Source organism: Lonchura striata, chromosome 13, assembly GCF_050655825.1.
Source record: "Lonchura striata isolate lonStrDom1 chromosome 13, ASM5065582v1, whole genome shotgun sequence".
Lineage (NCBI taxonomy): Eukaryota > Metazoa > Chordata > Aves > Passeriformes > Estrildidae > Lonchura > Lonchura striata.
In genome coordinates this window covers 11,718,307-11,743,870 of record NC_140715.1, presented here as the reverse complement: position 1 = coordinate 11,743,870, position 25,564 = coordinate 11,718,307, and the positions used below count along the sequence as shown (strand labels likewise).

The following is a 25,564-nucleotide window of genomic DNA, read 5'->3' as shown; positions in this document are numbered from 1 at the left end:
TGGAGGTGGTGAAATTATGAGTCCTTGGAGATATTTAAGATATTCCACCTCAAAGGCCCTGTTGCAGTGGTTTTACTCCTCTCTGAGCCACAACAGAGATGAAATTTAGGATTTTCCCTACTGTGAAGAGATCTAAGTAAGATGGTGGTAAGGCTAGAATAGGTGGCTGAGATATGCATCTTTTCTTACATTGTTTGGTTTCTTTTTCCAACAAAGCTTCATTTTTGACTCTTCTGTTGAGCTGAGTAGAGAAGTGAGAGAGGGGTATTTCTGAGCTCATGGCACTACAGAAAAAAAGCCAGCATTAAATACTGAGAAAGAAACAGTTGTCCCCAACACATTCCAAATGCACAACCCTGTTAAGAGCTTGTAATTAATCCTGGGTTTGGTCTTGTCTTTGTAAGTTAAGATGTTCATGAGTTGTGTACTACTGAATATATAGGAGGAAAAAAAGTGGCTATAGGCAGGAAACCTGCAGCTTTGCAAGGAAGAAGTTAAGTGACTTATTAATGGTGTGTAGGTATTATCAAAAAATAAGTGATGCAGAAAGAAAACACTGATTTTTTGTTTCCATCTCAAGTCCTGAAATATTTCTTGTGCTATACAGTGGGCAGAGTATGAATTTTGCTGGAGCATCTCATATTGGTGAAATTGTTGGGCTGGAGCTTTGCAGAAGCATTTTGACACCTGCAGGTATGATAACAAGATGTTCAAACCTTTCACCAAGTACAGAACACAAAATGAACACTCAAATACATTTTGTGCTCAGGTAAATTATAATTTTATTGGTTTATTAATGATTATTTCTACCTTCTATATTCCAGTTAGACAATAAATACAATAAATAACTCTTCTGTTCCCTGTTCTTTTCAAAGACTTTGTATTTTTAAAAATCTTAAAAAAAACAAAAACAACACTAAGCATTGAATTTATCCATTTCTTGATAGGTTGTCAGGATTTTTTCCAGAAATTCCTTCACATTTCCCTTGGCTTCATATTGGCATTGATCACCGTGTGCCAGTCTCTGTGAAAGAAATCACAAAGATTGGGTTAGCAAAGATTTTAAAATTAAATAAAGAATTTAGACAAACCAGTGAAAACATACATTATTTGGTGCTACAAGGATTTCAAAATCATTCCCCAGAGAATTGTTCCTTGAGAGGTGAGTGTAAGAATGGCTTTTCATGGTGACTAAGAAGGTGGCGGGTGGATTGTCATGTCATTCTATATATTCAGTTCATATATCCAGTTACAGCTGAATCTAAACTAGGCTGTTTCACCCAGAAAACAGTGTGGATACCGTGAGGAGCTGGGTAAGACTGGGGCAAGGGGTCAGTGTCTCAAGGCCACCCCAACTACTCTTCCTTGCAAGTTTGAAGGCAGCTTTAAGGAGATGGAGACACTGCAGTGTCAGCATCTTCTGTGCCTTGCTGAATCACACAGGAGCTTAGCTCAGGATGTAAATAAAGGATGTTTCACTGCCTCAGAAAAGGCACCTGAGGCAAGACCCAGAGCCTTCCTGAGCATCATCACCAGCTGCAAGATGCTGCAGGTCACAGCTGCATTTCAGAGCCAAGAATCAGTGAAGACAATGCTGCTTAGGTAGAATTAAAGCTGCAGCAGAGAAGGATGCTCTGCCCACCTGGCTCCAGCAACTCCTGCACATCCAGTTCCCAGTGTTAGGTCATTATTATTTAATGCCAAAACGCATTTTGAGAAAGGAGAATAGAAAAGCAATTTAAATAAAGCTCCTCTCCCAGAGATCTATGTTCAAAGGCTTTGGAGAAGAGAAAGGGCACAGTGAGCAGAGCCCATCTGATCCTTCTTCCTCTGCCAACTTAAAAAAACTTTTCACTGCCTCACACAGTTGCAACTTTTTCTGGCTCCTGCACAATATGAATATTTAAAACACTCCTGGAATCAATGAAACACTAATCTGCAAACACTTAAATTATTTTAAAAAACCTTTCTTTTGTAAAAGACAAAAAAAAGATCTGTAGAAAAGTAAGAAATTCTTACTTTACAGAGGCTTCTATCCAGTAGAGCCTGGAAGGTCAGGTAAAGCCTTGTAATTACTGGACTGGGAGATGTGCTGTTTTCCATCAGGTGTTTGGTGCCATCCACAAAGCATGCCAGTTCGTGGCCACGCTGTTCAAAAAAGAAGGCATTAGAAAAACTCAGAATGCATTCTGCGTTCATCCACGGAAGGAAGAAATTTGTATTCCTAAATGTGGCAGCAGCAGGTCACAGTCAAATGCAGTGTATTTTGCAACATATTGAAAACTGATAGAAGACCTTTGAGGGGACTGTAAAACACTGAATTCTCATGTATGCCATAAGAAACAACTGTACCATCATTCAGAAAACCTCAAACTGTAAACATTACCTCTTTGAGGCATAGTTTCAGCTAATGCTGGAGCTTCACCACATCTGAGGAGGTTTAAAACAATGAAATAGTGCTGGATACACCTTCAGCTAAGTCAGAGCCCTGACTTAGCCCAGGTTCACTTAGTATTTAGATTACTAGTATCTCTAGCCCAGGTTCACTTAATATTTAGGCACCCAGTCATGAAACAAAGCCTTGCAGAGATTTTTCAAGCAAGAGCCTGCATCTCTTGACATGAAAGTCAAGCCTACAGAGGACTTTTGCCTGAATCTGGGCCTGATTCTGATTGCTCTGTAGTGAGAAGACTTCTGCTTCCTTTCCCACAACTATTCATCAAGCTCAGTTTTGCTGCTATTGGTGTATTAAAATCTTCCTTATAACTGAAAGCAAAAGTTACATAAGGAGCAAAGTGAACAAACAAACTCAGTTAATACCAGACTTCTTTAACATCTACAAGAGCTTGAAAAGAAATATACTTACTTCAGGAATGGGGAGACACGAACATGACTGAAAACAAAAAAGAATGAGTGTTAACGTCCAGCATTCAATGTACAATAACAGATTTTTTTCTTAGTCTCATTATAGTCTCAAAAGCTGTGTACTCACACTGGTAGCTGTCTGCCTACATGGGCAACTCACAGAACTATCGTCCTGGAAGAAGAGCAAGTGAGAAGTCAGTATTTACTATCATCTCCTGCACAAGCATGGATTTTTTCAGAATTAAGATGCTAAACAGCCACTTACAAGTAGGCGCTGTGTATAGCGGATAATTTCCCGGACACCACAATACTCTGCTTGCACAGAGAGCAGCAGCCAGGAGAAGAGTATGTATGACAGCATGCTGGCATTCATGTCAGCTCAGTCTGATGGGTGACAGAAGAACAGGAGGACGCTCCTTTTAATTGAGTCTTCACAAAATTCCCATTCTAATATGGAAAAACCCAATTATAAAACTGATACCAGGTGCCCACTATTTTTTCCCATAGCTTGGATGGCATTTTAAAGAAATCAAACATGGAATTGAGTCACCTACTTCAGTGACTTTAGTACTGTGGAAATTCACAAATGCTCCTCATAAGTGATTAATTTGAACATTATGATATCACACCCCAGCAGGAAACAATGGTTAAAAAAATCTATGAAAGGTCTTTTTTTTTTTTTTTCACATGTGGGGTTTGCCTCCTGCACTAATGTAAATTATAGTTACATGAAAGCAAAGAGATTATAATGTTTCAGCATTGCCAAAGTTTCTGAGAAAGCAAACTGATGTGCTGCAGGGTGCCTTCCCCCAGACTCAGAGCAGGACTTTGCTCAAAGAAAGCTGGTGACACTGCAGGGGTCCATGGAGCAGACAGACAGATGGATGAAGTCGTGGAGCACTGCCTGGACAAGTTGTCAGACTGAATTACATCCAGAGAGCCATCCCATAGTCCTTGGTGATCTCACCTCTGCTGAGTGCAGGTGCACCAGTGTGCGGCTGAGCGTGGGGCCCTCAGAGTGCAAACAGGCTTGCATCCCACCACTGCTTTTTGAGCTGTAGGGACTGGATGCAAATGTAGTCCTAGGGAACTCAAATGGTATTCACTTGGAAATTCCCTTGGAAACTTGGTGGCCTCTCCAAATACAGCTGAGTGCTGGTGAGAGCCCTCCCTGGCCACAGAAGTTTCCTTTTTGCAAGTTGCACACCTTGGCAGAGCAAATGGTAGCACTTCAGATTTCTTTTAAATCCCCAGGGTTGACTTCTAAGCATCCCTTCTCTTTGCCATAAATCCCATTATGCCTTAAAGGTCTCCTCCAAAAGCTTGAGACTTCTTCACGTCAGTCTGAAGGATAAGTGTGATCCCTCTGGAAACTGTCCTGGAAAGAGAAAACACTGAGCTACAATTAGCTGTTTTTTCTCTGGCATTTGCCAACAAGCAATGGGTTCACCTGCCTGAGTGTGGCTCTGCTACCAGCAAGGGGAGCAGAGGAGGACCTGCCTGCTGCTCCTGCCCCTGCCTCCCTGCCTGCACAGCAGCACCTCCTCTGGGCTGGGCTGGATGCTTCCTGCTGTGGGTGGTCCAGTGTGGAAGGTGTACAGAGCCCCTAATTAAGACCTTTCCATACACAAGATGTAATTATGGACATTGGGCAGTGAGCAGAACTTCTTCCCAGGCCTACAGCCCAAAAGACAAGTTCTGTATTTTTGTTCCTAAGTGCAAATGAGACTAGCAGAGCTTCCAGAGCTGCTTCTGAGCTGCTCCCATGCCCGTGGTTCCTCCTTGCCCACAGTCACTCTCTGCCAGCAGTGCCAGCATTATCTCTACATCTTAGCATTTCTATTTGATTGCTTAGTGAGATCTGTATCACACTGTTGTTGCTCCAGGCTAAATGAGTCTCAGAGAAGCTGCATTCAATTTACAGTGAAAGAGAAGTCACTAGAAGTCAAACTGGCACTGAAAGATCTTTCCATGTATTGGTTAGAGCCCAGGTAGATGAGGTGCAGTTGCAGCTTCTCTTTAGAGAGTTTAGATTCTTTTCTGGCATTTAGAGTCTGATCCAAGGCTGTGGAAATGAATATCTGATGCCATCCCAGCAAAAAGACCAACTTTTTAATAGAATATCTTCAAACATTTAGCTTTGATATTTTAAAAATATTAATTATGATGACAATCTGCAGGAGGAACATATTTTCACAAATAGATTGTCATTTGCCAGTTAATTTTCTGTCCTCATGTCTAGGTAGCTGATCATCCATTCTTTTCCCTTAATCTCTCTTTCAGCAACACAGAACAAAATGTGGAGGAGAGAAAATAAAAGTTTTTCATCCATGGCTCAAAAAAATGAAATAAAGATCACCAGTCTTAAAGGTGCTGAGAGCAGTAGCTCATAGAAACACCCCGGAGGACACCTAAGTACAGAGACTCTCTGTGGTCAGTCTGGGGCAGAGCCACACAGCAGCAGGTGGTGTCCCCATGTCCTGCCACTTCTCTGCTGAAGGATGGATGAGGGATGCAGTGGGCAGGGTGCAGTGGAGGAGCAGAGTAAGGAGGGGGTAGAGAGCTCCATCACCACGGGTACTGCCAGCACCTGGGCAGCCCGTCAACTTTCAAGTGATGGGAGATTAACATTCCAACCCTGAACAGATTATTTGGGAAAGGTGAATATATAAAACTCTCCAATGTATTTCTGTGGTATCCTACAGGCAGTTTGTTCTGGTTCTTTTGGAGACTCTAATGCCCTGCACATTTTTGTGCAAATACTTATGTGTAAATACTTTGGGATATATATTTTCTTATAATGCCTTTACTTTGATGCTAAGTTGAATGGCCAAACATGCTGCACAAAACATCAGATTTCCAGATTGGTATTTTAACCTGGTTTGCATAAATCTCCAGAGTTTATGAGTTCTCATGAGTTCTCATGAGAGAATTTGCATCCCAGTGTAGAGTTTCTAAGAATCTCTACACATTTGGGTTTTCTAATGTAGAAAAAAACAATTCCCTGCAGAGGAAAAACACCCAGGTTACGAACCAGTTTGTTTTACGTTTGCTTTATGCACTGATCAAGATAGAAGAGATACAAAGACCGCAAATTAAGAGAGGCTGTTCATAGTTTCATTTTCCAGAGATAAAGTGTATTTTTTCCCCTTTCTCTTAGATAAAGATGACATATGCTAATGTAGAAATCAAGGAAAATAGGGGCATTCTAATCCCTTTGTGAAAGGGTAAACCATAGCATAGTAATAGCAAGAATACTTATAATACAAAGGCATCAAATCCTGATGAACATTTCAGATCAGGGAACATTTCAGATTCAATCCAATCCAAGAGGGAGTGCACCCCCTGAGAGCCACATGCTGTGCTCTGCACTAGCAGATGGACCACAGGATGTCCTCAGGACTCACATTAGCTTCTGTAGGTAATGGAGCTCTCATTACTTTCAGAAGCGTTTTAATTAATTTGAAACCATTTAAGCTTATTAACAAACACTAGTGGCACTCAGGATCTGGGAGAGGAGAGAGCACATGAGCGAGACCTTCAGGACTGCAAGTCCTCCTTGTTTCATGCAATAGTACTGTCACCAGAGCTGGCCTAGTTTCAGCCAAGCTTTCCATGTTGCAATGATATTTAGCAAGAGCTGAGACATCTAAAAGAAAAAAGCTCTGACAGCAGCAGGCCAGCCATGATGTGTGTCATGCATATTGAAAAGGTTTCCCACAACCAACCATCTCTAAAAGCAGGCAGAAGGCAGCAGGAATTGATCATAGAGGTCACCAGTTCTCTTGTATGTTAAGATTTTTCCTAGTGTCCTCTTCCAGTGTCTTCTTTTGTGGCCTTTCATACCAGGAAAGGGAAACATTGAGGGCTCTCACATCAGAAGTCCACTCACCCTTCTTTGCTTGTCCCACTGTGCGATGACCCTGTGTGCTGGATTTCCCACTCAGCACAGCATGCAGAGGGAGGCTGAACATGCAGGACAGACAGACAGCACTAGGCATTCACTCCATGGCTGTGTTAGAGCTTTTCACCAGCCAGCCCCACATCGCAGCTCACTTTTCACGCTGGAAGTGTTGAAAATCCACCTGCAGGCTGCCTGATGGAAACACAGCAATAGTAATTTAACAGCGAAGCAGGGATGGATATTGGTTCCCACCTGGTTGCATAAGTAAGAGCAAGCTGGCCCTTATCCATGAGAATTGGCAGTATTTCTATACCATGTGTGAAGTAGGCTACATTAATGATAAAATGTTTTGAAACATGGGAGAATAGAGCAGTCCATGAAGATGAGCTCAGTCCTGGTGCTTTCACAGAGGTGAGGCCATGCAGGTGCCAGTTTAATGCAGTAGATGTTGGTGGCAGGGCAGACTTAACATGTTTTTTCCCGCTTGCAAGGTTGTGGTTTCTCCAAATCTTTCTCCTTCTGACTCAAGGTTATCCATTGCTTTCTCCATCACTCAGAGGACCTTTGTATTTTCTTCAGAGACTGCGTGTTGTACAGCACAGTAGCCTTGGAATTTCACCCTTACTAAACAAGGATTTCTTGATGTATCCAGCACTTTATATCTTACAGTGAAACTGCACATGGGACTTCTAAAACCCCTTTAAAAATATGCTTCTGCTGCACAAGTGGCTCCTAACAGGTTGGTTGTTCCATCTGTGTCTGATTCTGGAGCTGTCACAGGATCTACACTTTAGGAAAACTGCCTTGAAAATCAGTGTGACTACTTAAATTTCCCCTCACTTCATGGCTTCATTCCTTTTGGAGCTGTCTCTGGAAGGATACTCTACAGACTCTGGAAGGATACTCTACATACTCCAATGCTCATCTAAACTTGCAGTGATCAGTCTGTGCAATACTGAAGGAGCATATACAGGAAGAAGATGGCTTTAGAGAGATGAAGTTTTCTTGTGCAGTTTACATTCAATTTAGCACTTCAGCTTCTTCCCACTTGTCTCTTTGTATCTCATAATTCTTCTGGCTGTACACTTTACTTTTTTTCATTGCAAGTACAAGACAGGCATTGGCCTTCTTGGCTGACATGAATGCCACACCTAGAAGAATGTCTACTATAACAATCTCTATGACAAAACAAAGAACTTCAGATAAATCAAAGAGATATATCTTAATGCCTGCAAAGACGTCACCAACTCCTCTGTCTCAGAAAAAGAGAAACTGAGATGTGGACTGTGATCTTGCCTTCCCCTGTGGTGGGGAAACACCAGGCAGGGACTCCCAGGCATGAGAAAATCTCAGCCTGGCCTAGAGCCATCATAAAATTATTTAGACTGGAAAAGACGTTTACAGGCCGGGTTTCAGTAGATGCTAAAACTGCTGGGAAGCCTCTTCACACTCTATCCATCATAGACATCACAAAGCTTCTCCCAGCCCCAAAGACTTTCATCCAGGTCAGGGCTGTTTTCTAGAAAAATGTATTTTCAATGGGAAATTGGTTCCTGTTTGGCTGGGGTTTTTTTTCAATGAAGGAAGTAAGCTGCTGTTACCTCTTTTTCCTTTCATAGTAGTTTATAAGGTGTGAAAAACAGCCTGTATCTCATTAAGTAATACAGGGTGTTGTAAGAGCTGGAATGCCACCAGAGACATGAAAGTTGGGCAATTACAGACTCATTTGAGGGATGACAGGTCTGAATATGCTTTCACAATCCAGGCTACAAACACATTGAAGTATGTATCCCTGGTGCTTCTGGTCTGCCTTCTCATTCTTTTGACAATTTCAGGATTTACTGCATTTATTTTAGAAATGAGGGGCTCTGTAGACACTTTGAACAACCTACCAAGCAGATGGCTTCTACCCTTCCAGCATGTGTGTGGAACACACCACTGATGGCAGCTCAGTACAGACACAGCACTGACAAAGGAGCTGGGCCCACAGTCTGAATTCTGTTGACACAGGGGTTTTCTTTCTTGTAATTCAGAGACAAAATCACCAACATATATAATCAGTGCCCCACTGAATCAGCTATCTGTCTGTCTGCCTGCCTCCCAGGAAAGGCTGTTTTAAACTCCCATCACCAGGTCCCTGAAAAATTCTTTGGAGATCCTAATTTCTATCCATTAATAATTATAGTGATATTATTTCCAAAAAATAATGCATTTGATATTTCATACAGGAGATTATTCACAAGACACAGACTTGTCAAGTCTCTGTGTGTATAAATTTTAATTGCCATCCCTCATCTTTGGGACATGGGGCTGGGCCCCAGTGGTGACACAGCCACACATTCACTACTGCAAAAGCCAGGCTAAACAGTCTATCAGTCTCCATGTGCAGGGATGTCAGACCCATAGAAGGGTTTGGGTTGGAAAGGACCTTAAAGCTCATCTCCTTCCAACCCACTCACCATGGGCAGGGACACCTTCCACTAAACCAGGGCCTTGTCCAACGTGGCCTTGAGCACTTCCCAGGGGTGTGATCGGTCACAGCGAGGGGTATCACAGAGTGCTGTGCCTCAAAAGCTGCTTGTCCCAACCCTAAAGTGTCCTTGGTCACCAGCAGTGCCCCAGAGGCAGCCGAATCTCCTGCACTGTGGCCTGTGCTGCTGTCACCCTTGAATCCCTCGTGCTCCAGCCCGGAGCTGCTTCGTGGTTTGTCTGTGAATGCTAATGGCATGATGCACTAATTAACCAGTTGTGTCCAGGGCTTGCCCCCCGTGCTGCCAGCCCAGAATCATCCAGAGGCTGTGCAGTGTGGGGCTGCCCATGGGGAAGGGAATGTGTGCTGGTTGGGCAGCAGAACTGGCAAGACACAAAGGAGTTGCTTGGCAGCTCCAGTGAGAAACACACGCCCTGCCAGGGATGAGGATGCCATCAAGTGGCCAAAGCTTTGTATTCACTTCCCACTTGATCTTCAGGATTTTATATTTATGTTATATATATTTATATCATACATATTTATATAATTTAGAGTAACTTTCTGCCCTCTGCTCCCTTTCCACTCCAAGTTGCCCAAGGCTCTCCCTGACAGCTCCTTCTGGCAGGTGTGTGCTACATGATAGTTTTGTCCAGACAAATCCTGGGCTCCAGTCTCAGAATTGGTTTAATTGGATGAATCATATAATGAAACATCACCATGCAACTCCAGCATGGGTCTCAGGGCTTTACACTCAGAGAGCACTGAATGGATCAAACCTGGGCACCATGAGGGCAAGATCATGCAGATACACATCTTGTTGTGAAGTCATCAGTTTAATTCATTCATGATCCATTTTACATTATACAGGCAGATGAACACATCATTTATTTGCATTAAAAAATAGTCTGCCCAAGTATTATCCCTGGAGACACATGATATTATCCATATAAAAAAACATGTTTTACATACATCCAGTAAAATAAGCAGCATGAAAAGGATGAATCCTTAAATGCAGCCAGCAACAAAAACTTGTGTGAAGGCTCATCAATTTTTTTCCATATTGTTTATTAAAACTGTTCCATATGTCTAAAGAAGGTCAAAGGCACTGTGAGACTTTTGAGATGAAGCAACACCAGCTGTTTCTTCCCCATTTTAAGGCCAGGTTTGGGAGAACCCACATTTCTATTTTTAATTTGGGCCCCAGTGATGAGGACCCCAGAGGTGACCCCATGTCCAGGAACTGCTCAAGACCCAAAGTTTTAGGCACTTTCTGCTGTGATCTTCAAGTGTTGTGACCAATTCTCCCATTCATCCATGGTAGAGGACATAGAGGTTTCGCTTTCCTGTTCCTCATTTTATGGAGGAAAGCTGGACAGCTGCTCCACATTGACTTCAGAAACTTTTTTTTGAAGGCATCTGCTGAAACTGCAGTCACTGGGCTTTTCCCCCAGAGATCTTCTCCAGAGGAAGAGCTGTTCCTCTAGAACATTTCCCAGATGAAGTGTTGTCCTAGATTATTCCCTAATGTCATGTGTCCCTCTGCACGTGCCTCTCCTGCCAGTGCCTCCAGAGTCCTCTTGTCACTGGTTCTTCTTGGGCTTTGGCATCAAAAGCTCCATGCTTAGAAAATAAATCCTAAGGATATTTAACAGCATAAACAGAAAAAAAATCATTATATAAATGATCTTGGAATAATTAAGATGAAGAGGTAGACCAAAGAGAGACTGGGCCTGCCCCAGTGGTCTCAGTGGGATTCCAGCGAAGAGTTGGAGGTCTGAAGTATGCTGTGTCCTAAAGAGACTTCTTTGGTGATGGTCTGCTCACAGCTACAAAGTGATGTCTGCAGGTTTTTGCAGCTGGCAAATCATGTCAGGGAGCTCAGAAGGTCTAATGAGATACCTCAAGCCAGTCTGTGGAGGGCTGCACCAGGCAAGCTGTGTAAATTAATAGGCAGCCTTCTATATGAAAGGCAAACTTGTTTTATTGTTTTCTGAATTTAACATCCTCCTATTTACCAATTTAATTTATAACTTGGATAACTGAAGTTATCTTCAATTGACTGAAGTTGTTGAAGCCTTTACATTTTTCATGGTAATGTGTGAAATTGTGCCAAACTGTTGTAGAACACAAGTGTTTGTATGAGAGGAGTCACCTACTTCTTTGAAGCTGAAAGCAAGCTAAGATTTGGTGGGAATCCAGAAAAAGCACCTGTGTAGCCACTGCATTTCCTCCTTTCCTTGAATGTTATAACACCGGGCTGTACCAAAGATGTTCCCTTGGTGATTTTACGTGGGCTGGGCTTGGGTACATCCCTTGGGAAAGGGAACTAAGTTCTCTTCCTGGTTCAGTAGGAAGTATGTCATTGGTGAAGAAGACCACCACCACTACCAGAATTACTAAGGTGCTCTTAGTGAACAGTGAAAGATTTGATAATAAAATAGTCTTTGGGTTTGATTGAGCTGGAGCGATTTTCGGAGTCCTCCATGGACCACGTGTCCATTGCAGTTGCTGAAAGTGCAGGATTGGGAGTCTTCAGTCGGAGCAGCTGAGCCCTCACCAACACCACACTGCTGGTCTGGCTCAGGAGGTAGGAGACTTTCTGGTCTTCTTGGCAACACTTCTGAAATAATAAAGAAAGAGATTTATCAAGTACTGCAGAAAACAGCAAAGATGGCCAAGAAAAATCTTGAGTATCTAGCTGTTAAAAAAGTTGCTTTAATTCTTTTTTAATGCTGCTTCTTTGTGCAACTCCAAGTTAATGAGGGAAAGGGTGAAACAGCGACTTGATAGTCAATGCACTTTAAAGAGCTGAATTTCATGTCTTTTGGAACAAGTGAGGAAAGAATGCTGTGCAGGGATTATAGTAAAATAGTATTTCAAAGCTTATAAAATATTAGAGCGTAATCTCCTTTCAAATTTTTATTTCTGATTGATATTAATTAAAATAATCACAACAATCAGAACAGATTACAGTGACGGTCAGGAGATGTGGACTGAAACTAAAATCTATTGGCACATTTGCAGTCTGCTCTGAATCTCACAGACCCAAATTGTGTTTGGCTATTCAGGTGTAGGTACCCATGTCAGTTGTACGACTTTCAGAGGACCTATACAATTGCAATTCTATTTGATTCAAAGATTAATTCTGTGATTTTAATAAAGCTAGGGGGTCTTTATGTGCTGACCTGGAAGTCAGGGATTGGTCTCAGTTTGGCATCTTTTCATTGCTTTGAGGGAAAGCTCATAGCCAAGAAACATGGCTGCACTTGATGGGAATCCTCTCACTGTGTTGACCAGGAGGCCCCTACAAAAGACCTGTTGGGAATGAAGCAAGGTTAGAGCATAGGAATATATGGACTATTTTAAGAAGAGGAAGAAAACATTGAATGAAGTCATGGTGGGATTCTGAAGGACCAGATTTTTTGGGTTTGCTTGGAAGATGCGCTCCCACATCTTGGGAGCTGAGGTGTGCGCTGGGGAAGGGGAGCACAGAAGTCACTGGTTTGGCATCATTGTGCTCCTCACTACAAACACATCCTGGTGTGTGCTAGGTGTGCACAAGCTGCTCACTTTGGGGTGAGTCTGCTCACAATATGATGGTTCCAGGGGGATCTCTGCTGGCCTGCTTCTCGCAAAATCACTCCATTAACCACCAAGGCTCATCACCACAAGTCACTAATCTAAACACCACAAGTTCAGAATAGATGTGAAAAGGAACATCAGCAATCAAACCCCTTTCCAGGATTTATAACAGCAAAGTTCCCACAGCTACTGTAAAAAAACATGAAACATTTTGGCCCCAAGATCAGAAGCCCTTAGATTTAAGCACATAACCAATTTTCCCCCTGAAATTATTGAACTCTACTAAACATCATCATATCTTGTGTCCAATAAGTCCTAAGCATAGTGCTGACTTGTTTGAGATAGAATCAAAACATGTTCACATAGTTTAGATAAAGCTTGCAATGTGAAATTGCAGTTTTGGAACATTAGGATATTATTTATTTATTGGGGTGATTTATTTTGTTAGGAAAGAAAAGTTTCTGGGAGGAGATTTATTGTTTTTGCATTATCCATAAAGTAATATGAGAGACTCAAGTTAAATAATAATGAAGGTTTAGGGTGAAAAGTCCAGAGGCATGAATTTTGTTTATCTGAGTGAACACACCTGGCTGTGGAGAAAGACAAGGGTATAACTGTGTTTCTTTGTGTACATCAGGCAGTTATTTCCAGCACTGAATATGCTGTTCCTTTGTCCCAGAATGAAAACATCCAGCCCTGGGTTTGTCATTTGTCAGTTATGAGTCTTCCAACATTTAAAAAGATTTCCTAATGAGAGCAGGATCTAGTCTTGCTATCAACTAATTACTCATTCTTACTGGTGGCTATGGGGCAGGTGTCAGATGTGACAGCAGAAAAACTACAAGAAGTATAGAACTCCACCAGAAAACTCTTCTAGTTGTTAATTCAGGCAGGACAAGGAGGGCAGAGGATGGGGATGAGGATGGAGAGAGAAGGGAAACCCATGGAAATTCCAGTTTCAGCCACCCTGCTGTGAAAGTGCACACCAAGTGGAATGCACAAGGCAGGTACCGTAGAGCCTGGGCACCCTGTCCCCCATCTGACTGTCCAAGCACAGTCCTCAGCATCTCTCCAGGTGCCTGTGCTTCACATGAATGTGACTTTCTTCACTCGGTGGCAAAAGCTGAGCCAGACCACGGGCTCCTGTGACAGCTGGCATAACATAGTGGCATGTTGGCAAATACTGACTTGTGATTTTGCAGGTTATTTTCCTCTTTGTATCTTGTTACATTTATCTCAAAATGTGAAAATTAACTCTTTGAAGCCGAGACCGCATCTTGTTCTGATGATAAATACAGATTTATTTCAATATAAGAAGCTGTTACTTCCAAAATCATGCCTCGGCAGCACAATAAAGCTGCAAACCTTTATTCTCTGCCATTCACATTTAACTGAGGCAAAGTTTGCAGGTAGAACAAATATCTTTTATTACACTAACAGACAAGGTCAGAAAAGGGAGATAAGTTGTTTGGCACAAAGCCCTTCTTCATGTTCAAAACTAAAGCAATTGTCATATAAGAACGCTCATATTCAACTCTACCTTGGTGCAAAATGAGGGCAAGTAGTGCAAAAGTAGGATTAGTTCCACCAAAGCATTGCTCAAGGTGATAAGACACATCCCGAGTGCCAGGACAGTCCCACTGGAATCAACTATTGGCACCAAAGTCAATGGGAAACATTTGGTCTCTGCATTTTGCAGAAGAATCACAGAGGTAAGACTTTCTACCTCTGATTTATGATAAGTCAAATTATATCCATGATTAAGTGCACTAACATGAAATGTTGTTTGAAGTGAATTACACCAGCAGTGTGTGACCCCCCCAAGTCATTAATTTCTTCATCATGTAACATGTGTTATAAGTCTCACTATTTTGATTTAAAAGGAATCAACACTAGAATTGCCTACTGCCATAATAATAATTTAGCACTAACTGGCTTTAGCTGTCTCTCAATACTGCACTATATTTTCCAATTGACAATTAAATACCTAATAACCAGATTTAACTTCAAATGTCACTTACTTTTAAGCCCTCATTCTGGTAGCTCTGCAACATGCAGTCAAGGGTCCCTTTGTACTGGTTTAAATAAACTCCATCTGCCTGAAGTCGACTTTTCACAACATCCATTGGAGTAGATACTGCCCAGGAAACAGCTCCTGGAAAAATGCAGAAGTATTTGAATAATTCCTTCTCTATACTTCCTTGCCTGCAGGTCAGTGAACTCAGAAATTTGCATCTATCACATCATATTGTGTGATTTTCATTCAGGGCATTCACCCTGCCAGGCACAGAAATAGAATTTCTGGGAGAAAGTTCCCTGTTTCTGGAAGAAGTGTTCAGATTTTGGAGGTCATGCTGCTGCTCAGATGCAGGCAACCCAGAAGGGGCTTCTCCAGGTGCAAATACATCTTCTGCTGTGCTTCTGGTGGAACGTGGACATGCCATGGGAAGAGCCTGAGGTGCTGCTTGGGATGATTTCAGAAAAAACTGAGTCTTCTGATAATTCCATTGTAAAGCGAAGTGTGAGCTGAGGATACAAATAATGGGTAGTTGTATTTTGGGCTGCCAGGATTAGGCTCCACGGAGTGAGATACCCTGTCATACCTCTAAAGAAATGCCTATTTCCATTGTTCAGCCTGCAGCTGAGTGGAATGGTTTGCCTCTGGAAAGATCAGTACATGACTGCCAATCCATGGCCCAGCTGGACAGAAAAGAGTTTGTCTGGACCTATGTGAGTGTCCACACTAGGAAAACCATCCAGAGGCACCAGGAGCCTCTTTATTTGAGGAGAAGGCATTCTGTTATCATTGCCTGAGCTAAGGTTTGCCTTGCCTTTATGGATCTGCAGTTTAGAAATTACCAAGAAGTGAGGAGCAGGAGTAGGGGTGACCTTTCACATGGTGGGAGCACACGTGCCAGTTTTACTGGCAAATGTACGTATGGAAAAAAGAAGATCAGTAACAGTCAACTGGGCTTCTGCTAGGTGTGGGTGGGTGCACACCCTCCTGGTGGGAAGCCAACAGGTTGAAGTCCTCTTCTGGAGGCATCTTGGCTTCCACACATCCCTGGCAATGTGATTGGCAGGCTGCCCTGAGGTGTCCAGAGTGATGAAGGCGCTGTCTGTTCTCCTCTTCACTGACAATGAGCCCAAGGAAGATCTGATAACACAACTTCCATAAAGTTTGTCAAGTCATAAAGTGCAGCTGTGGGAACCCAGCCCTGGGGAAGGAAGGTTCAGTCCCATGTGCTCTGCTGGTGTTCAGGAGGATGCAGTGGCTCTTGAGTCACCCTCATAATCTGCCGTGAGAACCTTCCTGTTCTGGTTTTGGCAATGCTGTGAGGAAGTAAAGGTGCTTACCTGCTACACCCCCTGCCAGCCAGATAGAGAAGAGATTAGGGGAAATGCTTCCATGAGGAGTTATCCAGTCACAGAACATTGCGTACGGGACGAAATAGGCGCAGTACCCAGGAACATCCCTCAGGAGCATTGCTATGTTGCCTCTGTATACTCCTGGTATCCCCTCTTTCTGTAGGATTGTCCTTAAGCAGTGAATTGGGCCTCGGTACACAGGAGATCCAGGAGCTGTGGAATTTAGTTTAACGTTTGCTACAAAAAAAAAAAAAAAAAAAAAAAAAAAAAAAAAAAAGTTACAACTGTTGGAATAGATATATTGCCACAGAACTCCTCTCCAAAGCCCACTGCCACTGATTAGAAGTCACTGCCATCCAGTTTATTCTGGGGTCAGCAGATAACATGAGGAAAAACTTTTAGGAGAGAGTATTTAGATCCATTGTCAGAAAACATGTAGACACTTCATACAGATTTTTCTCAGATGAATGGCATACCTCCCAATAGGTATGTGCCCAGTGAGATTTCCAAATAAGTTTAAGGCAATGTGCCAGATTTTCATGGATTTTAACTTAAACTTAAGATGAAAGCCTTATCTCTGAAAGCCTTAGCATATTCAGTCTGCCCTTCCCATGCAGACCAAGCTGTTTTTATAAAAGGCATTAGATGTCTAAGCCTCATGGAGGCTTTAAAAATGGGCATAATATTGTTTTATCAAAGCAACAGAAAAATGCCATCATTTCACAGTTAAATGCCATGACTGTAATTGTGAGAAAGGTGAAATGCTGAATCCAAGCTGTTCAGCTCTGAAGCTGCTCCATGTCTTCATTTGGCTGTGCATGTGCTCTATTGGGGTTTGCTCCATGCTGGCAGCCTGCAATGGAATTCAGCTGCTGTCTAAAGCTGAAGCAGCTCCTTCTGCCTTGTGGACAAGGAACAGCCACCCACTGCCATCCTGCTGGTGTCCCCTCCTGACCCATCCTGCTCACACCTGGGCTACGTGGTTCCCTGTATGCAATAAGGTGGTTTTTAAATGTAAATGGGAAAATTCTGCTTTTGAACAGAGAAAGGTGAAATGAGGTTTATGGGCAAATATATGTGGGACTGAAAGTGTGCAGAGGGCGATGGGGAGCTGGCATTGCCACTGGCAGCCATGGTGCTGCTGCTGAGATCTCCAAGGGACCCCACAGCCCAAGGACTCAATTTCTGCAGCTCCTGGCTGTGAGCAGACCTGCCTCGTGTTCCTTATAGGTCCCAACTGTCCAGAAATGCCATTGATAAGAACCCTTCTCTTGTGCTGAGCAGGATGGGGTCCATCCTCAGGCAAAAGGGGGAGTTTTTAGCCCAACTGCAGCAGCACAAAGCAGCAGAAAGCCCAGAATTGACCAAAGTTATAAAGCTCTGTGTATGTACCAAGGACTGGAAGACAAAAGTGTTGCTTCCTACCTTTGGTGTAGGGCTGTGTTTGCATCTGTAGCCTTATCTTGACCAGTTCCACGGGGGTGCCGATGCCCACGGAGATGACTCCAGCCACGACGCTGGCCAGAGTCATGTCGGTGAGCGAGGGCGCAGCGGCCGGGTCCCCGTGGCGGAGCTGGCTGAGGAACCGCTGCGTGTTGCTGAAGACTCCAAACACCACGGAGCTGTAGATGCCAATGCTGACCAGTGGGAAGGACATGCCCTTGAAGAAGCCGGCCAGCTACCCAGGAAAGGGAGCAGGGCTTAGGAGACTGAGCAGGACTGAGCAGTGCAAACCCCAGCTTGTCTATCAGGTCAGAAATCACAGAGTCACACAATGGCTTGGGTTGGAAAGGACTTGGAAAGTCGTCTCGTTCCAATCGCCTGACATAGTCTGGGGTGAAATGCAAATCCAAGTAGCAGATGTCTCCTGGAACCAACTGTTTGCACATGCTGAGCAAAGGAAATTGGTTCAAGCTGCTAAAGGCTTATAAAGACTGTGCAGAATATGGGATATGGCTGAAAGCACAGGAACCCATGTAGAAGCGCCTGATATAGACAGTGTTTGTTCTGGCTTCACCTAAGTCAGCAAAATCCTTCTGGGAGACCTTTGCCAGTAGGATCAGGCAAAAGAGTCACTGTGGATGCACCCCTGTGGAGACACTGATCATTCCATGCCAGGGATCTCCCTTTTCCCTATAGGAGTCACCAAGTGGTGACTTAACCTTAGAGATAAGTAAGAAAAGGCTGTAGGGATTTGCAGGCTCAATTGCATAAACTTTATTGGTCTTTATATAACTGCTGGTGTCAACAACATTTTGTACAATTGCTTTATGTATTTATCTATTTATTGACTTGCACTTTCTACCAGCATATTTAGTGTACAATGAAGTACTTACAGACTCATTTCTGTACACAGTGAGAACACAATTGAGTGTATTTCCATATCCTTGTCCAGCTTGCAAACGAGTCTGCAAAAGACATTTGTAAAATGTAATTAAAATCCTATGTTTCTAGCCCAATGGAGGCTCATGCTGCATAAACAAGGTGTACTTTGCTTTGAGAGCAAGTCCTTCCTTAGTCTTAAAGAGAATTGAGCAATAAAATTAGGTATATGTGCATCCACCCTCTTGAACTTTGCCAGAAGCAAGGCTAAGCAGGAACTCACAGCCTGAAGCTCTCTGAACATCTGGAATCAATGACTGTCCAATTGCTCTCCAGTCTGGACCAGCCACCCTGACCCGGCACAGCAGGCTGCTGGTGTGCAGTGCTGCTATTGGCAAGGGCCTGATTTATGTGGAAACTGGAGAGTGGTGTGGTCTTCTCCATTTGGAGACTCTTAGGGAAGGCTGGGATGTGTTGCAAAGAGAGGAGAGGTGAGCTCGCCTGGGAGACTTCTGGGACCCTGCTGCTCCAAGGTGGATTTTAAGACATAAAGATACTAATTGGAGCTAAAATAATTCTGCACCATCTCAGAAATTCTCCATGCTTCACTCAAAAACACAGTTTCAAATAATTTCAAAAAAAGCCATTTTATTTCTGGAAAGCAATTTGGTTATACACCTTCCAAGAGATGTAAGAAATGGCACATAGGTCACAACAAAGCCTACAGGATTAAGCATTTCCCCTTCTCATATATATATCTTTAGATTAGCTTTCATTCAAGCTGCTCACAAGATTGCACTAGAAACATCTTAACAAGGGATGTATTTTTTTGGCTTAAAGTTGTGCAAGGATATGGCAACACTGCTCATTTCACAGCACCTCAGGCTTCATCTTGGCTGAGGCCAGAGCTCATTTGTTATAGAAAGACACACATGCTCCATCAGGAATGTTTTTAGCAAGTGGGGACATTTCTGACTGTATTTATCAGCACTGCTGCTGGCAATGAAGGCTGAAGGGACGCTGCCAACCTGCAGTGGAGGGATGGTGTCCAATCCCATCCACTGGCTTAGCCCTGATTTATATACACCAGGGTGAAGCAGGACATTATTTGGGACTTTAAAGCTCAGAGGAATGTGTGTCTGCCAGAGTTCATGACTGGTGGGAGTTTTCAGATGGCAAAGAGCAGGTTGGATGGTACAATGACTTGGCCCAGGGCCCCGCAAGAGGCTGCCAGTGCTGCCATGGGACCCTGGCAGGAGCAGGAGGGACCAAAGTCTGTGTTCACCCCTCAGCCCAGGCTTGTCCCTCACCCCGGGATGGCTCCAGGCAGCTCTTTGCACACATGGAGCATCCCTGCTCCACTGCAGGCCTGGCCAGAGGCCACAGAGAAGCAGAAGATTCACTGAGCACTCAGAAGAAGCTGGTGCATGAAGATGCTGCCATGGCTTTGTGCAGTGGGGCAGGCTCAGGCCGTGGGTGCAGCCTGGGCACACCGTGACTCTCACTGGGACAACGGGGCTGGGGGGAACTGGGGAAGGTGGCTGCACCCTGAGTGACCCAGCACAAGCCCAGACATTTCCACTGTGCCTCCATAGGCTTAGTTTGTTGGGTTTTTTTTTTCCTTTTACTCAGTAACCAGGTATTTAGAGGTTCAAGTTAGTATATTTTTTTAGTAACTGGGGGCAACGGAGTGTTCTCACAATCAGGTTCTCACACGTTTCTCTTAGCTAATCTTCAGCTAACCCGACGCTGAAATCCCTGCTGGCATCTGTGACAAAGTCAGCTACTACCAGAATGGATATACCTCTGGAAAGTTCTCCTTTTTGTTATGTTTTGATTAGATAGGGCTCTTAGGGGGCACCCAGAAGCTGAAGACAGTTCTGGGAAAATGAATGCAATGTGTAGGATGAAAGGTGAATAAAGGCACAATTTTGAGAGTCCTGCAAGGGTGTAGGAAAAACCAGCTACTGAGGTTTGACAGAAGCTGCAACAATGGGAAGAGGTGGCTGAAGGGGGAAGAGATGACTTGATGGGAAGTGTGGCATAGATACCACTTATCACACAGAGCCTTATACTCAGTCCTGCCTCTTCCCCCAGATGGGGAAAGACACCTGATTCCCTGGAGGCTGCAGGTGCTGCTGAGCAGCCCCTTTGCTGGCCTAGTGCTTTGTAAAAACTCTCTTTTCCCCTTTCCTGCTCCCAAATTTGGAACATAACAAGTCTGCCTACTTGGTATTCCCAAGGCAAAGCCTTGCCCGAAGCCAAGAGCAACAGAGGAGCAGCCTGACAGTTGTCTTTATAACCACTGAAGGATGGGCTTGCTCTTTCTTGGCATCCAAACTCCATGTTTCTGAGCAGGATTCTCATAGCCAAACTCCCCCAAGCCAGGCAATGATGCCATGGCCACCAGCCTGAGATGGGGATTGCCTTGGCAATGCTGGGCAGTGCCTGCCTTTGCTGCACGTGCCCTGCCCATGGCTGGGTGGTTTGGGCAGCCTTGTGGCTCCTCCTGCGAGGGGTGTGCACCCACCTTTGAACATGGATACCCTTGGGGCTGGTATCACTTTAGCAGCTCAGAAAGAATAGGGCTGAATGGACATCTCCTGGTCCCAGGAGAGCCTGGTGTGTGCGAGGGGAGGCTGTGATGGTGGGGAAGGGATGTGGTGTGGGCCTCCTTGGCATCACCTCCAAAGGTCTTTAAGGTGCAAACACAACCAATGGCTTTTGGGTTTCCACAACTGGCAGTCCTGCCTGGTGCCAGAGCCAGGCTTGAACCAGAGCAGGGAACACAGAGTCACAGAATTGCAGAATAGCTCGAGTTGAAAGGCATCATTTAAGGCCATCTCTTTCAACCTCCCTGCAGTGAGCAAGGACATCTCCAACAAGACCAGGTTGCTCAGAACCCCATCCGTCCTGTCCTTGAATGCTTCCAGGCATGGGCATTCCCCGACCTCTCTGGGAAGACTGTGCCTGTGTTTTACCACCTTTTTTGTATAAGACTTCCTTATATCAATGTAAACCTATTCTCTTTCTGTTTAAAACCAGTTCCGCTTGTACTATCATAATGGGCCCTGCTAAAATTCTGTCTTTAGTTTAGACCCCCTTCAAGTACAAGAAGGCCACAATAAGATTTCTTTGGAGCCTTCTATTCTTCAGGCTGAACAACCCCAACAAGGGCAGAGAAGCTAAAATGATGCAAGCTGCCCAGAAATACCTGGGCAATAAAAAGAAAGGAGCAGGATCCTCCTCCCTGTTTCTGCAGCAGTAGGGATGGTCAGCTTGGTTGAATCAGGATGCACTGGTATGTGCATGGGCTTGTCTGCATCATGCTGACAAATACCTTCTTACCTCTCTAAACCCTTCTGTTGGAGGAATAATTATCATGAGGGAATCATAAACACTGTGTGTCACAGCCCTGGGATAACAATTTCAGAACTCTGCCCTTCCAGCCTTACCAGCACTACGGAAACACATAAAAATGTGCCTGCAGCAAAACAAATACAGTTCCCTCTTTGCCCTTTGAATACTAGTCTGTGGCAAAGTTCAATAAAGCATTGGCAGAACTGTTCAATGAACCACACATTGAGTAAAGCCAGGTTAATTTTCAGCATTAATTCATCACAGAAGAACTTGCACATATCAGCCAGTTATTTTAGTTTCTCATTCAAAATGAGCATTGGAGATGAAGAAAGTCTGTGAAAACATTCCAAATTCCCCTTTGGGACAATTGAAGGTCCTTCGAGGCATCAGATAGAAAGAAGGTCTGGATTGGTGGGGGTTTGGGTGGTGACATGTGAACACAGACCAAAGAGTTTTACCTTGATGGTGTCCAGGGGATGGCCCGCAACCACATTGGCAATTCCTGGGGATAAAAGCAAAGTATTATGCACAACCAGAACCTTTTGTGGCAGGACGGGATGCAGTGGGTTTAGAGAAGAGAAGAGATTTCCATAGGAACAGTTGTAAAGGGCCCAGCCAGGGGACCAGGAGGATGCCCCTTCCCTGACAACAGCTAAAAGCTGAGTTTAAACACTTCTCTATGTACAATCTCCTGGACTCCTTCAGCTTTACATCTCAGAGGCACCAGAGAAGCAGAAGTCATGTTCGTATATCTTGTCCAGGTCCAACCCCTTTTGCATTCCTGTAAGCTCACACAAATTTTTATCCTCAGAATGGTGAGATTCCTGTTTAGCACAAGGCAATGCTTTCTCCTGGCTCAAAGTGATGTCCTAGCTGGCTGCTAATGAGACCTGCAAATTCCTCATCCTTTGCTGTTTTAAGAGCAGTTTATAAAGATATCTGTCAGAGAGGATTCAGATACAGGGGATCCTGCTCTGTGTAGATCTGCTTAGTGCCATCCTGCATTCCTCTGGGGAGAAATTGGCCCATATTCTCTTACCTTTCACCCACCTACTCACTGCCAGGAGCTCTCGTGGCAGCACAGAGCATGGTTTGGTTTCCCTCTTCTCCAGGAGAATGGAACACCTGTGTACCATGGCCAGGATATGGTTTTTTGTCTTTGTTGCAAACAACACTGGCAGGTTTTAGGGTTTGTGGAGAGTGGGTAAATTGTGATGCTTCCTCACCAGCAAATCTGTGTGCAAAGCAGTGCCCACAGGTGCTTTGGGGACTACATGTAATTTCTTACTCATAGTGAGTTGGTACTGAAAAGAGCATCATGTCCTTGGTCAGCACATTATGACTTTCTAAAAATATGTTAAAAAAATGTCTCCTCTCCTCCCAGACCTGGGACCACCCATGGTCTAGTGTTATGCATGAAGACTCTCAGGTGTCACTGCTGCAGAGAACTGGTGGCTGTTCATCTACCAGGACATCCTGTCCTGTTGCTGGGGGTGTGCAGCAACAGCACAGGGCAGTGGGGCAGAGGGAGCAACCACAGCTTACAGAGATCCAAAAATCAACTGCTCATGCAAACTTTTGGCAGAGGTTTAGGGTTTCTTAGTCTGCTAATTTATTAACCTCATCTGGCAGGACACCTGTGAGCCGCCCCACATCCTGCTCCTGTGTCGGGTCTGAAGGGTCACCTGAGCAGAGGTTTGCTCTGCAGTGGCTGGTGACTGTCCTGCTGCATCCCTGGGGGCAGCAGAGCTGCTCACCTCTCAGCTGGCATCTCTCAGTTCTGTAAACCTTATCCCATTCCTGACACCTCTGCGTGTTGTTTGCCTTCCTTTTCTTTCTGTTATCTGTTTCCCGGTGTTTGCCATGGGAATTCCCGGCAGACGGGATCAACCCCTGCCGTGGCCATTAGCCCTGTGGCGGGGTGAGGAGCCGGCAGTGCCTCTCTCGGGGATGGGACCCGGGGAGCCCCGGGGCCGCCAGCTGCCAGCCCCCTCCGAGCCACGGGGGCAAGGCCGGGAGAGCCGGCGGGAGCTGGGGGGGATGCTGGTGCCTCTGGAAACCGATCTGCACAGCAGCATCACACGTTCCAAACTTGAATTTTAACCATCCCGCCCGTGGAAGTGGGATTAAACCTCACTTATGTACCAAAGCAAACCGAGAGAGACGCCGGGCGGAGACACAGACTGTGGGTGACCCGGAGGGAGGGTTTTAACCCCGGAGGGTTTTATCCCCGGAGGGTTTTACCCCCGGAGGGTTTTACCCCCGGAGGGTTTTACCCCCGGAGGGTTTTATCCCCGGAGGGTTTTATCCTCGGAGGGTTTTATCCCCGGAGGGTTTTACCCCCGGAGGGTTTTATCCCCGGAGGGTTTTACCCCCGGAGGGTTTTACCCCCGGAGGGTTTTGCCCCTGGAGGGTTTTATCCCGGAGGGTTTTAGCCCTGGAGGGTTTTACCCCCGGAGGGTTTTATCCCCGGAGGGTTTTACCCCTGGGGGGTTTTATCCCCGGAGGGTTTTACCCCTGGAGGGTTTTATCCCCGGAGGGTTTTACCCCTGGAGGGTTTTATCCCCAGCATCTCCGCCGTGCGCCCTTCGCCGCCTCCCCGCCGCGCTCTCGGCATCACTCACCGCCCACCAAGCCCGCCACGAAGTCCTGCAGCTGCACGCTCCCCATGCTGCGCCGCCGAGCCCGTCCCGCGGGCCGCTCCCGGCTGGCCGCTCCCGGCGGACCGGGCTCCCGGTGGACAGGGCTCCCGGTGGACAGGGCTCCCGCGGGCAGGGCTCCCGCGGGCAGGGCTCCTACGGACAGGGCTCCCACGGGCAGGGCTCCCACGGGCAGGGCTCCCACGGGCAGGGCTCCCGCGGGCAGGGCTCCCACGGGCAGGGCTCCCGCGGGCAGGGCTCCCACGGGCAGGGCTCCCGCGGGCAGGGCTCCCGCGGGCAGGGCTCCCGCGGGCAGCGGCTCCTCCGTGCGCTCCGCGTTCCGCGCCCGCGGCCCCGGCGCTGTGACATCACGCCCCGCGAATTAAAGGCTCCGCCGGGGCCGCGGAGACACCGCCCGGCCGGGGCGGGGAGGGTCGCGGGCAGGCGGGCGGGACGAACGCGGCGGGGACGGGGCACAGAGGGACCGAGGAGCCGGAGGAGCAGCATCGCTCCTTGGGCAGGCAGCAGGGCTCAGCCTGAACGGGGAAAAGGTAGGGATGTGGGGAAGGTCATGTACACTCGCGAACTGAAGATGTCAGTACGGAGGTGAAGAGTATTGCGCCCTTAATCAGTCGAAAAATATCTCCGTTCCCTTCATTGAAATAACTTTGCCGTCGTTTGAGGAGATGCCGGCAATTTTTATGTGATCTTTCCAGGAGATAACTCCAATTTCTGTATTTTGGGAAGCAATGAACAATTGCTCCCTGAATGATTCCCTCTACGTAGTGTTCACAATTTTCTTATACATTGGTTACACGCTTCTCCCTCTGTCCTGTCTTTCCCAGAGTCAAGTTTCCAGATCTTTTATGCAGGATGTTCCTTTTCACCCTCTTCAATCATATTTGTTTAAAGTCTTTCACTGTGCAGCCAGAGCCACAAGTGATAGGAAAGAACCACTCAGCAAAATAAAGATATTTTCTGTTTTGATCTTAACCCCTTTGCTGAGGATTCCTAACATGCCTTTCTGGTTGAGGTTGAAGGCTGGGCTCCCTC

The 25,564-nt window shown here is 45.4% G+C and overlaps 2 protein-coding genes across 3 annotated transcripts; both read right to left on the bottom strand.

Annotated features, from left to right (window-relative positions):
- Window positions 1-780: 780 nt before the first annotated feature.
- On the bottom strand, window positions 781-3,357 carry LOC110481057 (uncharacterized). Its single transcript, XM_085591291.1, has 5 exons — window positions 3,131-3,357; window positions 2,993-3,037; window positions 2,867-2,893; window positions 2,020-2,148; window positions 781-1,024 (listed from the first exon to the last, which is right to left on the bottom strand). The coding sequence occupies exons 1-5, from the start codon at window positions 3,236-3,238 to the stop codon at window positions 917-919; spliced, it is 417 nt and encodes a 138-aa protein (XP_085447417.1). The 5' UTR covers window positions 3,239-3,357; the 3' UTR covers window positions 781-916.
- A 6,696-nt stretch (window positions 3,358-10,053) lies between these two features.
- Window positions 10,054-24,831, bottom strand: SLC25A48 (solute carrier family 25 member 48). 2 transcript variants are annotated; one of them, XM_085591290.1, is made up of 8 exons: window positions 24,497-24,831; window positions 22,331-22,374; window positions 18,527-18,598; window positions 17,616-17,868; window positions 16,179-16,427; window positions 14,843-14,976; window positions 12,425-12,554; window positions 10,054-11,859 (listed from the first exon to the last, which is right to left on the bottom strand). In XM_085591290.1, exons 1-7 carry the CDS (start codon window positions 24,540-24,542, stop codon window positions 12,432-12,434), a joined length of 921 nt encoding a protein of 306 aa, XP_085447416.1. In that variant the 5' UTR covers window positions 24,543-24,831; the 3' UTR covers window positions 10,054-11,859; window positions 12,425-12,431. The 2 variants fall into 2 exon arrangements, with proteins under 2 accessions (XP_085447416.1, XP_031361872.1); XM_031506012.3 differs by having other exon boundaries at window positions 11,777-11,856; window positions 24,497-24,630.
- Window positions 24,832-25,564: the final 733 nt, after the last annotated feature.

Bases quoted from the DNA above. Each gene is read 5' to 3' on its own strand.
- LOC110481057 (XM_085591291.1), bottom strand. From the start codon at position 3,238: ATGAATGCCAGCATGCTGTCATACATACTCTTCTCCTGGCTGCTGCTC. The intron at 2,894-2,992 runs GTGAGTACACAG...TTTTGTTTTCAG, and splicing joins GTAGGCAGACAGCTACCAGT to TCATGTTCGTGTCTCCCCAT. The intron at 2,149-2,866 runs GTAAGTATATTT...TTTTTTGAACAG, and splicing joins CGTGTCTCCCCATTCCTGAA to CGTGGCCACGAACTGGCATG.
- SLC25A48 (XM_085591290.1), bottom strand. From the start codon at position 24,542: ATGGGGAGCGTGCAGCTGCAGGACTTCGTGGCGGGCTTGGTGGGCG. The intron at 18,599-22,330 runs GTAAAACTCTTT...TGTCTTTTGCAG, and splicing joins ATCCCCTGGACACCATCAAG to ACTCGTTTGCAAGCTGGACA. The intron at 12,555-14,842 runs GTAAGTGACATT...CATTCCCAACAG, and splicing joins ACCAGAATGAGGGCTTAAAA to GTCTTTTGTAGGGGCCTCCT.